We start from the raw sequence: 13822 nt of genomic DNA, 5'->3' as shown, positions 1-13822 counted from the left end.
TCGTACAGTTTAAAGTTTTCTAGGTTTTAAAGCGGTAATTGGAAAAGTTTCAACAGACAATAGAAATATTAAAAAATCTTTTATCGCAAAGTGAAGCTTTTGCAAACTTAAATTAAAACTTGATTGAATTCTTTACTTAATTTTAATTACATATTTTACTCGTTTGTCTAGCTTATTATCTACTGTTCTTATTTAAGTAGTTGCTGTTAGTCCAGGGGCTTTTACCGTTTTATCTGTATTGAGTTTATGGAGCGGAAGGGTTCGTGAGCTTTGCAAAAAATATTACTGGACACCCGTACACCAGTTCCGCGATGTTGTTCGCACTTTTTTGGATCGCATTTGCCTCAGAAAGAATAAACAAACACATAGGTCTAATAAATAGTTCTAAACCATTTTCTTAAAAATAGGTAGTGTCTTAGATAGGCCCATGTGGTAAAAGATTTGGTCATGAACAAAGAAGAATGCGCAGGTATTTTTAATTTCAGATTCGAATTTATGAATTTATGAATAAAAGTAAAAATTCGCTTTTCAGTGTATTTTTTATAACGAACTAAAATACGGTATGACATATTTACTGTTTTTTATTGTTTTGTGGAAGCTTAATTTACTTCTAGAAATTTAATAAACTTAACCAGTTTCAACTACAAGCCCCTGTTTTTAGTAAATTCAGTTTAACCCATATTTTGGATTAGAGAATTAATAGCATAAATGCGTCACTACTGAGCGCTTCTTTACTCCGGGGAGACCATTAAATGTCCGTTACAGTTGTTACTTTTGGGTAAAGCTCTCGGACAGGATAAAACCTCCCTGAGCTACTGGCCACTTAAATTAAGAACAGTTTCATTGTTCTGTATGGCATTATATTGTTTTTGTAGAAAACTATATAATAAATAAGTAAAAATGACGCATGTAAGAGTGGTAACGTATTGTAATGATTTTATAAGGCTTTAATCTTTTTAGTTATTATTAAATAAGGCGTGGATTTTCATGGATCAAAAACAGTTTCCTAGGGGTCATTATAAGCTATGACTGTTTTGATTTTGATTTTGACGAGGTCTAAAAATTGAGCTAAATTAAAAAACACGAGTTACCTTTTCAAAACTTTAATTTACTCTTTAATTTTATGCCAATTTATGTCTTCTTCTTTTCAATCGATCAGATATCCTTTGTTAGTCAGAAACCTGCTACGAAGATCGCTACGATGACTGGCTTTATGCTGCCAACGTTCAGTGGTTTCCTGATAGCTTAACTAAGTGTTCGGACCACTTAGAGCCTGCGGACCACCACCGGATTGTGGTCTCCACTCCACTGGATATTTCAATCCCAGCGGCCATCGGTTGCACGATCGATAAGCCCCGCCCACTGCCACTTCAAGCAAGGAACTCTTCGAGCATAGCCCTCTCCATTGATATCTAGGTAACTTTGAACCTTTCCTTGAGGCCTATATTATTGATTTTGCTACTTATAACTATATATGTTAACTTATGTGTTTACCTACACTATAATGCTACAAAAACTGCTGTACTGCGCTTGGAGAAAGCGTGGCGAAGTGAGAGCTGAGGTAAAAAGTGCATGAGCGCCAAGGTTGCGAACATTGACGGCGGATTGATGGAACGGAGGGGCTAAAACTTCCCCCCGCCACGCCATACGAATCCCTAAGGCGCGGTACAGATGTTTTGGTAGCACTTGTGAACGGGTGTGTATATCTAATATTATTATAAAATTGTAACAACTGTAAACAGACTTGAGGAAGCACGACAAAGTAAATACAGAACGTGTTATACATTTCTGTTTTAAACGTAGAATATAAGTAGTTATCCAAAGTTATTTTAGTTCATATCAAGAAGTTATCTGCATATGTGACCCGATGCCTGTAATAATGCAAACAATTATTACAGGGAGTTCACTACGCGTTACTGTCAAAAATATTGTCTGTGCTAGATGTGTGCAAGGATCTTTATATTTTTTTCTATCTGTGTAAAATTTTATATATAATATTTCAATTCTCTGTGACTTATTTTAACAGTAAAGAAACTTATTTTCAAGTATTATAATAGACATTGTACTTTATTTATATAGTAAAGTTATTTTTATTGTGAAAGAATATTTGTAACATTTTAATGTTACGTTATTTTATTTATGATACAAAATTATATTAACTTTTAAATAGTTACGGATAGGGATATGATCGGAATTTTTTATGAGATCGAATCAGAAATAGGAAGATCTATAGATGGTCTAAAATAAACCAACGTAGTCTGTCGCAGCGATGGCAAGCCACATACCACACAGTAGAAGCTACTGGTACCTTAAGATACTGGAGCAGAGATCACGGAAGGGCAAACGCAGCGCAGACGCTCAACTACAAGCTGGACAGACATTAGAGCTGCAGATAGAAACTGGATGCAGACCGCTACCAATCGTACTTAAGGAAATCTATGGGAGAGACCCATTCTAAGGCTAAATGTAATGGCTAATTATTACATTAGCCATTACATAATAATAGCAATAAAAACATAACAAAGATAATACCGCTACCTAATTTCAAAATAAACAAATGCTATGTAATACTGTGTCTCTTTCTGTCGCTCTAACATCGATGTATTAGTGTTAATGCAGGTCATCGGGGGTTTTCGTATTCCGCAGTTGTTGTATATAAATGAAGCTGTTTCATATTTTACAACAGTCATTTAAGACATGCCAGTAGAGTACAGTCTTATATAAACATATTTAAAAATGAATAAATTAAACATTCTCATGTTAGCCGCCTTGACAGTTTGTGTCAGAGGTAGACATTTATTAAAAAATAATTTTAGAGTACCTTATTCGTTTATTGAAGATGGTCGAAATGTAAGGGTATATGATTTGGAAGACGGTCTTACGGACGAATCACAATATGACTATGGACTTGATAGTGTTTCTCGTGTACGTCGGCAAGTTCATGGTACCATAAATTCTAATCCTGATGGATCGATGAACTTCGCTGCAAAGGTACCATTCGCTGGTGGCAACAGGAACATCTTCAGTGCTCTTGGCTCCGTTAGTGGTGCTACTGGTAATGGTGGTTTTAAAACGGCAGGCGGAGGTGTAGCCTGGGATAATGTGTTAGTATTCATTTCCATTCTTATGTATATACTGTTTGAATAGTTCTTTTTGATATTAGCAATCCTTTAGTCTTTTAACTGTTCAGAGACGGGTTTTTGGTTTTGTTTTGCTTGTGGTATATTTTTGACGCAACCAAGATTTATGTTCAAATATATTTCTTCATTATCGCTCTATGACTAAACGTGTTTGTGCACATGTACAACTCCACCAGTGATGATCACTCATCCAGCTACGTCTCCGAGGAGTTTTCTCTCTTACTCTTTTCCAGAGAATGGATGCATCAGAATGAAGCGCTTTTATCTAGGTTTTATTACCTAAAACAGAACTAAGACCGGCCATTTGTAGTTTCAAAGAAAAATTATATTGTTTTGCGGTAGTCCTCTGTGAGGTCAAGCTTATATATGACCAGTAGTCGTCACTAAATTGGTAAGAGACTCCGGAATCCCATTCGCTCTGCACCACAGACTTGATAGAGATGTGTGTATGTTTTATGAATTTTGATATGCAGATGTGGTCAAATTTAAGGATATTTATTACATGTATTTAGTTATCAAAGATGACTGGAACTAAAGAATTGTAATTAATTTTTTGCAGCAACGGTCATGGCGCAAGTATAACCGGACAAAGTATTCCGGGTTTCGGAAATCAATTAACCGCTGCCGGAAAATTGAATCTACTCGACACTAATAGACATGATGTAACCGCTAACGCTTTTGTTACTAGAAATTTCCCAAGCAATTCTAACATTCCTAATTTCAATACTTATGGTGGAAGCTTAGGATATACTTTCGAGTGAGTAAAATTAAAAATAATTATTATTTATTTAGGTTTTAGCCTGAATCTTCATAGTTTTGTAAATATGATTATTATTTTTAGTATAATATATACACCCAATTATTACAAGTTTAAAAGTTACCAAGTACTGTCTTACATATTTAATAGAATCAGGCGTTATTTTGCGGAAGTCCATCTTAAGTAAATAAAGAACCAATATTTATCCACTTCCGCACATGTTAAATCACTTAACACGTGTTTCACCCCTCCACGGGGTATCTTCAGGAGTTATGTTACACCGATCAGTACCAAACACAGACTCCGTGTTCTGTGTGGAGTGTGACTCTGTGTGAAGGGGTGAAACATGCACAGCATGTGCGAAAGTGGCTAAATATTGGTACTTTACTTACTTAATATTTTACAAACTTAAGACATGTTATAATTAGGTGTGTTTAGACACCTCCTTTTTCTTCTTCTTTTCAACCGATAAACAGAGAAACCACTGCAAGGTGTAAGCCTCCCTCAAAGTGCGCAACGATGACCGGTCTTGTGGCGCCAGCATTCAGCGAATGCCTTCGTCCTTAATTATGTCGTTGGTCTAGACATCCTATTTACACATGTTTATGAAAATATTTATAGCAAAATATGATCTATATTTTTGCTAAGTTGTTTTAATAGATTGACTAAATAATTATTTCATTGTTCTATTCCTTTTTTGCTCTATGGACTCGTTGGAAATGACTACATATATTTCTTATGTCCAGTTTACTAGCTAAATTTTCGTATATCGTGACTGCTATGCTTAGAGTTATCTAAGCATTACGTGGTTAACAATGGACGCTAAACAAATATATTTAACATTTACATTTTTTTAAATAATACAGAAGGAAGTTTATATTAAATTATTAAGTGAAAATTAATAATTAAATAAGCAAGCAGACATTACTATACAGGGTGTCTACTCACAAGGTTAACGGAGAACCTTGTTAAGGGTTAATGCAGGTTGCTTCGATCTTTCTGTTGGAAATCTACGGATGAGACCTATGTCCAACAGTGGACCTCCAATGGCCGAATTAATAACGACTATGATGAATTAATTATTAATATGAGAATAATGTTTAATTTAACTTAATCGACAGTAAGAAGATTGGAGCAACACTTGGTATGGCTCATACCGATCTCTTCAAGAAGACCGACTACTCCGCCATGGGCAACTTGAACCTGTTCAGAGGTCGTGACTCTTCTTTGGACTTCAACGCGGGAATAACCAAATCCGTATCTCCTTTCTTACCACGTATTGGATGGCAACCTAGCGCTAACCTTATTTTCTCTAAATGGTTTTGATTTAAAAACAAATTATTCGTAATCAGGAATATATATTCAGTATTGGCTGCTACACGTGTCGCGGTCTAGAAAGGAGTTAATACTCTTTAATAAGGTTGCATATATAAATGTTAATAATAAAAAACAATGTTTTTTATAGAACAGGATATTTGAATGTAATAAGAAGTGAGTTTAAAAGTATTATATTAAATAGCATTAAGAAATTGACTTTCCTGTGTATTGTACCCGCCTTTTATATATTATCGCGAATAGTCCTCGAACTACTAGCAGAATTGTGAGATAGCTTAAAACCGGATAACATTAAAAACAACCCTAAGTATTCTCTAATTAATATCCCCAACACCCGTTATAGGGGGCTGCCATCCCCTCCCTAACAGCGAACAGCGTGGTCGAACCGAGGTTGGATGTGGCTTTGGCTCACCTGTGGTCTACGCTGCTATTCCAAATTGCATCAACATCAACACTACGCAGCTCTATACGGGTAAAGCGGTGGCAAGCGGAAGTTGGACGATACTACGGTTGTCTGGAAGAAATTGCCTCGTGTAATAAGAAATTGTACTTTTTTAATTACTATATGCAACTATGTATATATATTTCAACGAGTATAATAAAGAATATTATATTAAAGAATATATTTGTATTTTTATTATCATTCAGGTGCCCAAGTGTTTTGAATAAAAGAGGACATAACTTGTATTAAAGAACGCGAGATAATTATTTGTTATAAAATATTTTCATATAGTAATAGAAAATCTATTATCAAAAATGTCGTTGTTATAATTACTGTTCGTTTAAAATGAGAAACGTTTTTACTTTTCGCGCAGTAATTTCAGGAAGAAGTTATTTCAACATAAAAATAAATTTATAGACTTTATACTAAGCCGTTTTGCATTAAAATTAAAATACTGTCTCTTAATGTGCGTAAACCGCCCAACCTAGGCGCGGAATCAGATAAAGTGCTTCGGATTATGTAAATTTCTCTGAACATTGTTGCGGATTTCCATTTAAATATTCTGGATCTGTACCGCTAAGTATATTCAAATAATATTTCGTTAATGTTTGTATCTTTTAATCTAAGTTACTTAAGAACAAAATTAAAACGAACTTTCATTGCATAAGGTTTTTTTTTAAGGTACGTACCTGCAGAAAAAAAACATTTTATATAATATCATGCATTTTCATAAATAAAAGTCTTTAGATAGTAAATTAAAATCTATTCATTAACAATAAGGTTTTTGTTTGTACATAAATTCATTTATTCATATTACGTCACGAGAAGAATGCTAAAAGAGCTAAATTTGAAAGAAACTGGAATAAAATTGAGCTTCCATGAAATAGCATCTTTCAACTTAAAACCACAGGTGTTCTAAATGCGCCCCGATCTAACAAGAGCCCACAACAAGCCGGTGCTTTCTTACTTATTCTTTCTTTTTACAATATCCTTTAAACAGCAGCAGAACAATACATTTCCAAGTTCTATAATCAAGTAAAAAAATCCTTGAACCAGTACTAGCTCGACGGCAGAGGACGGAGACTTATGATCGAAGGTCGCGGGTTCAATTAACTGGACACGATAAACAATACGGACTTTCTGCATTAATTATGCAGGATTGCAACTGCTCACAAATGACGAGAAACTCCTTCACATTATCACAGTTATTATTAGAGTTTAATAAACTTTTTAATTTTGCTTCATTGTAATTATATTTCATTGAGATTGTATTGAAAAACTGTACAGTTATCCGCCAAATAGTTATTTTGTTTTATAATACTTATTTCTTTGTGAAAATGTATAACAATAAACTTGTTTTCATTTTGAGTGCTAATTTTATGTACATCGCTTTTTTCTGAAGTTTATAAATATTCTTATGTATTTTTGTATTTTATATTACATTTTTTAATACTCAGAACCATCTGGTAACGAGAAGCCCGCAGTGGTTTTCAATCTGCTGGTCGGTATGTAAGGCGACATGGCCGCGTTGAAGTCCAAGGAAGAGTCGCGGTCTCTGAATAGGTTCAGGATGCCCATGGCTGAGTAGTCGCTCTTCTTAAACAGATCTGTGTGTGCAATGTCGAGTGTTGCATTTTGTTACTGAAATATTTCAATCGTCTTAAAGGCAATTTTATTACTGTAATATTGGAAGAGACATTTTTAAGTGGTTTTGTTAATTTACATAACTAATGTTTATATTTGTATTAACTGTGAGAATATCATTAATTCATACATTACGATTGTTTTATACGTTTCTAGACCATGATACTGAACTACGCAATTGTATTTTATCTATCAAAGAGACTAGTTGTATGTGTGGTTAGTTCACAGGTGTATAGTATTGCGTGTAATTAATAGAAAAGTTACGAGTGTTTACAAATAAATTACACGAAACTAAATATTACTTAATCGTCATATTATTTGGACATGTCACCCGTAATGAGGACTCAATGGAACTTTCGGTGGTGCAAGGAAATGTGGAAGGCAAGCGATCTCATGGGCGCTCAAAAATTCAATAAATGAATGCTTTTACTCCGCTAAATACAGAGCTACATGGCGACGGCTAGCGAGAGCAGCAGGGGCATTAGAACCAACCGAGGCATGACTATGACCACTCTTAAAGTGCACGACTGAGATAAAGAAGGTTTTACTATACTTTTCGTAAAAACATGAAAATAGTAATAAATCTGTTATAAAAAATCATTATTTTTCATGATATTTCATTATTTAGCTTCCTGACATTTGCAGATTATAAGGAATAACCTAATAGACTATAAATATATATGAGTCGTGAGTCAGGATGTTACAAAGTTTTTTTCGACCGGATTGGGTTCATGTAACGATAGCAACGAGTTGTTAATTCACATCAGATAGTATAAACTAATTAGTTTCCCTGTCATTGACATCGGAAGTGTTTATAAAGTTTAAATGGAACTAAGGATTCCCCGCCACAAGCGTAACAGCGTAAATGATCTCAATGACTTAATTGACGTCATATAATACAGAGCACATTTCTATACGTTTTGCTTACATTGTCGTAACGTGCCGAGAAAAGATTACTATGTTGTCAAAAGTAAGGAATTTCCCTCCAAGAACGTACCTAAATATTTGTCATAGCTATTTAAATAATCAGCTATGTAAAGTATTTGAACAAGACTAACTTTTTTGTCTAAAGACGACGCTGAAACGCGAAAGTCATAAACGTTCTTGATCAATAGATTCTTTGCCTATGCAATGTTACAGCAAATACATTGTTTCATATAATTAATATGTTTTTTGTGTTTTGTTAAATAAGCATTATTATTACATATTTTTTGGGTACTAGGATGCAATATACGGAGATCAGAAGAAGAACCAAAGCCATGAAAGCAGCTCGTAGAGTTACCCATCAGTGGGCAGGGCACACCGCTCGTGCAACCGATGACTGTTGGGGCTGAAAGGTTGTCGAGTGGCAACCATGACCCGATAGACGTAGTGTTGGGTAGATCACACGTTAGGTAGACCGACGATATAGTTAAGGTCGCGAGATATCGCCAGATGCAGGAGCGCAAGATTACCCATCGTGGAGAACTTTGAGGGAGGCTAATGCCTTGTAGTGGGCGTCTATCTAGTTCGATTAGACGAGTATAAATATAAGACGTAAATTTTCAACATAACCTTACTGTGCGGATGTCGGCTCCATCGCGTTTGTTACATTCAGCTTGCAAACTCCTTCTCTTCTAAACAAACTTTATCAACACCGCTTTAAAAGAGCCTATGTTCTCTGCAGAAATGAGCAGATCTTTTTTCTCGATAGACCTAATTCCTTTAAAAAGTTATAAAGAGATTTCGGTTTTATACCTCTCGGCCCTTAGTTTATGATACTTTTTGAACTTAGTTGTGCGGACTTGGTGGAAATTTTTTCCTATGGAAAAGTAACTGTAAGTATAGAATAACAATCTTCGGACTATTGTGAATTCAAAAGAAAGTATTCGAAAAGAAATCAAATCAATTAAACCAAGTTTACTGCAGCACGTGGCGTAGAACATCAACCTTTGAAGTAGGAGTGTATTCATAACTCTCCGGAAGACATTTGGATGATCTTCATCTTTGAAAAATAAAATCCACATTTTTATTGTATCGTTCATTTTTTTTAAATTAAAATTGTATATCAAAAATATCATTTTTTAAAGTTAAAAAACATAAACCTGCCACCAGACACTATACTACACTTTAAAATATCTATTTGATATCTATTACATATGAGTAAGACGATATATTCAATGACCCTGTGAGCGGTCGATTGACGTCGTTTATCTGGGTGAATTCTGAGCTCAAATTGTCCACTGATATACATACATATTTTCTGGAAGCGACAATTACAAACGATTTTAAAATAAAACATGTACTAGAGTATTAAATTCGCAATTCACTTTATGTTTATTGGTGGACAGAGATGAAAAATCATAAGGATTTCCAAATTAAAAACCCCAAATATTACATAACCTATATTTTATTTATCATTAACCTATATTCATTTAACTACTAAAGTAACTGCAACGATCTATACACAACATGTAATAAGTACAATAAGGTAACACTTTTATAATTGACTATGTAATATGCTTTTCAGTTATAAACCACTGGATTAAAATTTAAATAAGACTAAAAACAAATTACCGATTAGAATTTAACTTAAGTTGGTTTATAGTTTAGTTAAAAATTGCTGTAATTTGCATTATTATGCTTTATATGATGCATTAATCAGAAAAATAAATCCATTTGGAAGATATTTCAAACCTTAAATAGAACTTAATACTCGAAAACAAAATAGCATCGTAAAGACTAGATATGTAGAGGTTAATAGAGGAAATTTTCTTAATAATAAATAACATTTATTTTAAAAATCTGTTTGCTATTATACTGAAAGATTACAGTAATAGTGTGATTATGTTCTCATTGCAATAATTGAAGTTGTTTAGTATTTTTGGTTTTAAAGCATATATTTTTGTTTTTGATTGACGTGAAATGTTAGCCAGTTAGGGACAGAAGTTGTAATTAAATTGATGAAATGTTGGTTTCACTTTTTAAACTGTTAATTTTCCCAATTCATTTCCCCGTGAAAACCTTTCCGTGATCTAACAAAAATCATAAAAATGTTGTTGGATCCAATTCGAAGTTTTGTGCTATTAAATATTTTGGTAAATTTAATTCCATCAATGTCAATATCATATTTTTGTAGATTTATTAATAGCGCAATAATATTTACAAATAATAATATCTATTACTACGATTTTCAATATTTTACTACAAACAGATGTTGAGACTCTTCCAGTGTGATAATAAATAATGTTTAAATGTCAGAAGGGGGCATCGGGGAATTATTTGCTCGAGTTTGCAGACTATAAATATGTAAAACCTCCTTTATTCAATAATCAAACGAACATAGCTACTTAGACAATAACAGAGCGTAGTGAATTAAAAAAAAACGGACATGATTCTGCCGAAGATTATCGTATTTGCTGTATTAATAATTAGTGTAAGCTGCAGGCATTTAACGGAAAACCTGCATCCATACTTAGTTGTTGAAGATAATGATAGTATCAGAGTATATAAATTAGAAGAAGAATTTCCAGAAGAGTCGCATTTGTTCAATGAGGGTTCTGCAACCCGTGTGCGTCGTCAAGCACATGGCAATATAAATTCGAACCCAGACGGAACAACGAACTTCGCCGCAAAGATCCCGATTACTGGAGGTGATAAAAACATGCTCAGTGCTGTTGGTACAGTCAACGCCGCAAATGGTAAGGGTGGTTACGGTGCTGCAGGCGGCGGGCTCGCTTGGGACAATGTGTGAGTAAATTTTTCTTATTATTTATAATATTTAATAAATTATTGAAAAAAAAAATACATGAAAGCTAAGGGATTTATTTTTGTATTGCGGAATATAGGTGATTAGTCATAGGTGTAAAAGTTTAAAAAAATATTTTTATATTCCAGTTTTGCGTTTGCCAATACATTTTAGTCATGTGTATTATAGACTTAAAATATATCTCTTTGATATATGTACATTTTATGTGTATTTTTCATTTAAAAACATTAATAAATATCGCTAGAATATTTATTAATAGTAATGATATTTTTACTAGATTCTTTAAAAAATAAAGTATGTAAAAAAAATATTTGCGATGTTTTACTACAAATAGTTGTTGAGACACTTCCAGCTTGATTATATATAAATAACACAACATAATGACAATACAGCAAAAAAGGCAAACATACATATAAAATTTTATTAATGTTACTATCAATCCCCGCTGCCAGAAGTTACAGGGATTGTCGCATTCCAATAGAAAAATGTCAGAGTGATCATTTTATACAGAATGATTCGAAATAGTTGTACATTTATCCAGTAAAACTTTTAAAACTATAAATAATCACCCTGCATATGGAACGGCATTAGATACGCATACGTATGTTAATGAATATACGTAAATAACTACCATTAGTTATTTATTTAAGAAGCTTCGGCTAAATATTTTGTATTTATTATGTGAATTTGTAAAAAATGTTATTTGCATTCAATGCGACATTTTTTTAAATTACTAACACGGTTATGAGGAACCATCGTCATTATTATTTCACACAAGCATCTCCCATAGATATCCAAAAGGACAGGTTGGAAGCCGCCAGCATTCAGCGTCTGCCAACTACCTTAACAAGACGTCTGTACACCTTATGATCGGCTGACATGCTATGCTTACCGGTTCATAATCTCCATTCTAGAACTTTAAGGCCCCAGCGGCCGCCTGTTCTGAGTACTATCAGGTCTGCCCACTGCTATTATACAAAGCTCAGCATATTGTCTGTTACTTTCATTAGTCTACGAATCTCTTCAGTTCTGATTGATCTCATAGAGAAATTCTAACAAAAGCGATGGAGAGGCCACTGCTCGTAGCGCAACTATAGGTTTGCCAGTGAAGCTAAGACTAGAACACCTCATTTCTATACCGTAATTCATAATTGGAATAGAATATAATATAAGAAAGAATAAAATAAAGTTTTTTTTTTAAATTTACAGCAAAGGTCATGGTGCTAGTTTGACTGGCCAACACATCCCTGGCCTCGGAAATCAGATGACCGCGGCCGGGAAAATGAATTTATTTCATAACGACAAGCACGATGTCACCGCAAGCGCTTTCGGAACCAGGACTTTTCCGGATAAACCGAATTTTCCAACCTTCGACACTTATGGTGGCAACGTAGGGTACACATACGAGTAAGTTTAGATTATACAAATTCGTTTTTTTATTCAAAATATTATGGATTATATTAAAGAGATCAAAAATAATATATGTATATTTATTTCAGTAATAAAGTGGGGGCTTCCCTTGGCATGGCGCATACAGATGTTTTCAAGAAGACTGACTATTCAATGATGGGCAACATGAACCTGTTCAAAGACCGAAGTTCTTCCTTGGATTTCAATGCTGGTATGCACAAGTCCGTGTCGCCATACATGCCGACTAGTAGATGGGAACCTACAGCAGGTCTCTCATTTACAAGATGGTTCTAAGAAGGCCACTTTTTGTGACGTCTATTTATAGGAAACGCGTATTTTTGATGTTGTGCGTTAATACTTTTTTCGTACGAAAAACGAAAGCAAAGTTGATTATTTTTATGGCTTTAAAATAAACAAAATAACCTAATGTTTTTTGAGTCAAAATCTTTAATTTTTGTTTAGTTTGGTTAGAACGAAATTTTGTAATTTTTAAATTTAATTTAGATACACTGCGTGTACCTTTCTGTCCTCACATAAAAAGGTTTTAAGTATTATATGTTAAGTCGAAGAAATAGTTTCTGTAGTCTTTTGTTTTAAAAAGGTAATGTTTGCTTTGTTATTAATATAATATTGGTGGTTACAACAAACTTCTTATATAACATTTTTGTAGAATCTTCTTATATTCGACTTAAAGCGTAACAATGTCCTCTAGGGACAAACTCTCCGGCGGTTCGACCGACTATTTTATTTTAACCATCGATATTTAGCTCTTCATGCCCACCACATTGAGACTTTCCAATATTCACCTTTTATTATTACTTTTTACTAATCGGATGCTATTGTTGATACTATTTTACAATTGACTATAATTAAATTATTAAAACATTCGTTATTAAGTTAGTTGAATAATAAAAACATTTAACATTTAATATTGTCTTATTATTTTTCATTTATTTCTTCCTTTTCGAATATATGACTATGTTTTTTTTAATTGGCCTTCGCTATTGGGGAACTCTCGTTCCACCGCTTATTTTGTTGGGAACAAGGACTTACTTTTCTTTATTAAATTATTCACTCTCTTTATGTTATTTTCATACTCCTCTTCCATTCTTCACAATATCCATCATTCTGTTCTTTCATTCCATAATTCAGTTTATACGTCTGTGTCAGAAACGTTTCTGTGTTAAAAGTGAATTGTGTTCTAAACTAAGTTAAATATACTGAAAATGTTTCAATAAGGATTTTTGCGGTCTACCAGAACTATGACGATTGTGGTGGATGTAGATAATGTTCTTCTCCAATATCCTTTAGTGCGTTCTGGCCTCTTTGGCAAGCTCACGACCGTC

General features: G+C 33.7%; 2 protein-coding genes across 2 annotated transcripts; both read left to right on the top strand.

Moving 5' to 3' along the window:
* Positions 1-2834: 2834 nt before the first annotated feature.
* LOC137924669 (attacin-E-like) lies at positions 2835-5299 on the top strand. Its single transcript, XM_068768090.1, has 3 exons — positions 2835-3104; positions 3700-3897; positions 5019-5299. The coding sequence occupies exons 1-3, from the start codon at positions 2974-2976 to the stop codon at positions 5221-5223; spliced, it is 534 nt and encodes a 177-aa protein (XP_068624191.1). The 5' UTR covers positions 2835-2973; the 3' UTR covers positions 5224-5299.
* Positions 5300-10662: 5363 nt separating this feature from the next.
* On the top strand, positions 10663-12785 carry LOC137924685 (attacin-like). Its single transcript, XM_068768104.1, has 3 exons — positions 10663-11047; positions 12276-12473; positions 12566-12785. The coding sequence occupies exons 1-3, from the start codon at positions 10689-10691 to the stop codon at positions 12768-12770; spliced, it is 762 nt and encodes a 253-aa protein (XP_068624205.1). The 5' UTR covers positions 10663-10688; the 3' UTR covers positions 12771-12785.
* Positions 12786-13822: the final 1037 nt, after the last annotated feature.

The sequence above is a fragment of the Battus philenor genome, unplaced genomic scaffold (genome assembly GCF_028537555.1).
Source record: "Battus philenor isolate CCGP_79_NKW_IND1 unplaced genomic scaffold, ilBatPhil1.0.hap1 SCAF_24, whole genome shotgun sequence".
Lineage (NCBI taxonomy): Eukaryota > Metazoa > Arthropoda > Insecta > Lepidoptera > Papilionidae > Battus > Battus philenor.
Note: the sequence above shows the minus strand (reverse complement) of the source record. Positions and strands in the feature narration are given on the sequence as shown.

Coding starts and splice junctions, on each gene's coding strand:
- LOC137924685 (XM_068768104.1), top strand. CDS start 10,689: ATGATTCTGCCGAAGATTATCGTATTTGCTGTATTAATAATTAGTGTA. Junction 11,048..12,275: donor GGGCTCGCTTGGGACAATGT/GTGAGTAAATTT, acceptor TTAAATTTACAG/CAAAGGTCATGGTGCTAGTT. Junction 12,474..12,565: donor AACGTAGGGTACACATACGA/GTAAGTTTAGAT, acceptor TATTTATTTCAG/TAATAAAGTGGGGGCTTCCC.
- LOC137924669 (XM_068768090.1), top strand. CDS start 2,974: ATGAACTTCGCTGCAAAGGTACCATTCGCTGGTGGCAACAGGAACATC. Junction 3,105..3,699: donor GGTGTAGCCTGGGATAATGT/GTTAGTATTCAT, acceptor AATTTTTTGCAG/CAACGGTCATGGCGCAAGTA. Junction 3,898..5,018: donor AGCTTAGGATATACTTTCGA/GTGAGTAAAATT, acceptor CTTAATCGACAG/TAAGAAGATTGGAGCAACAC.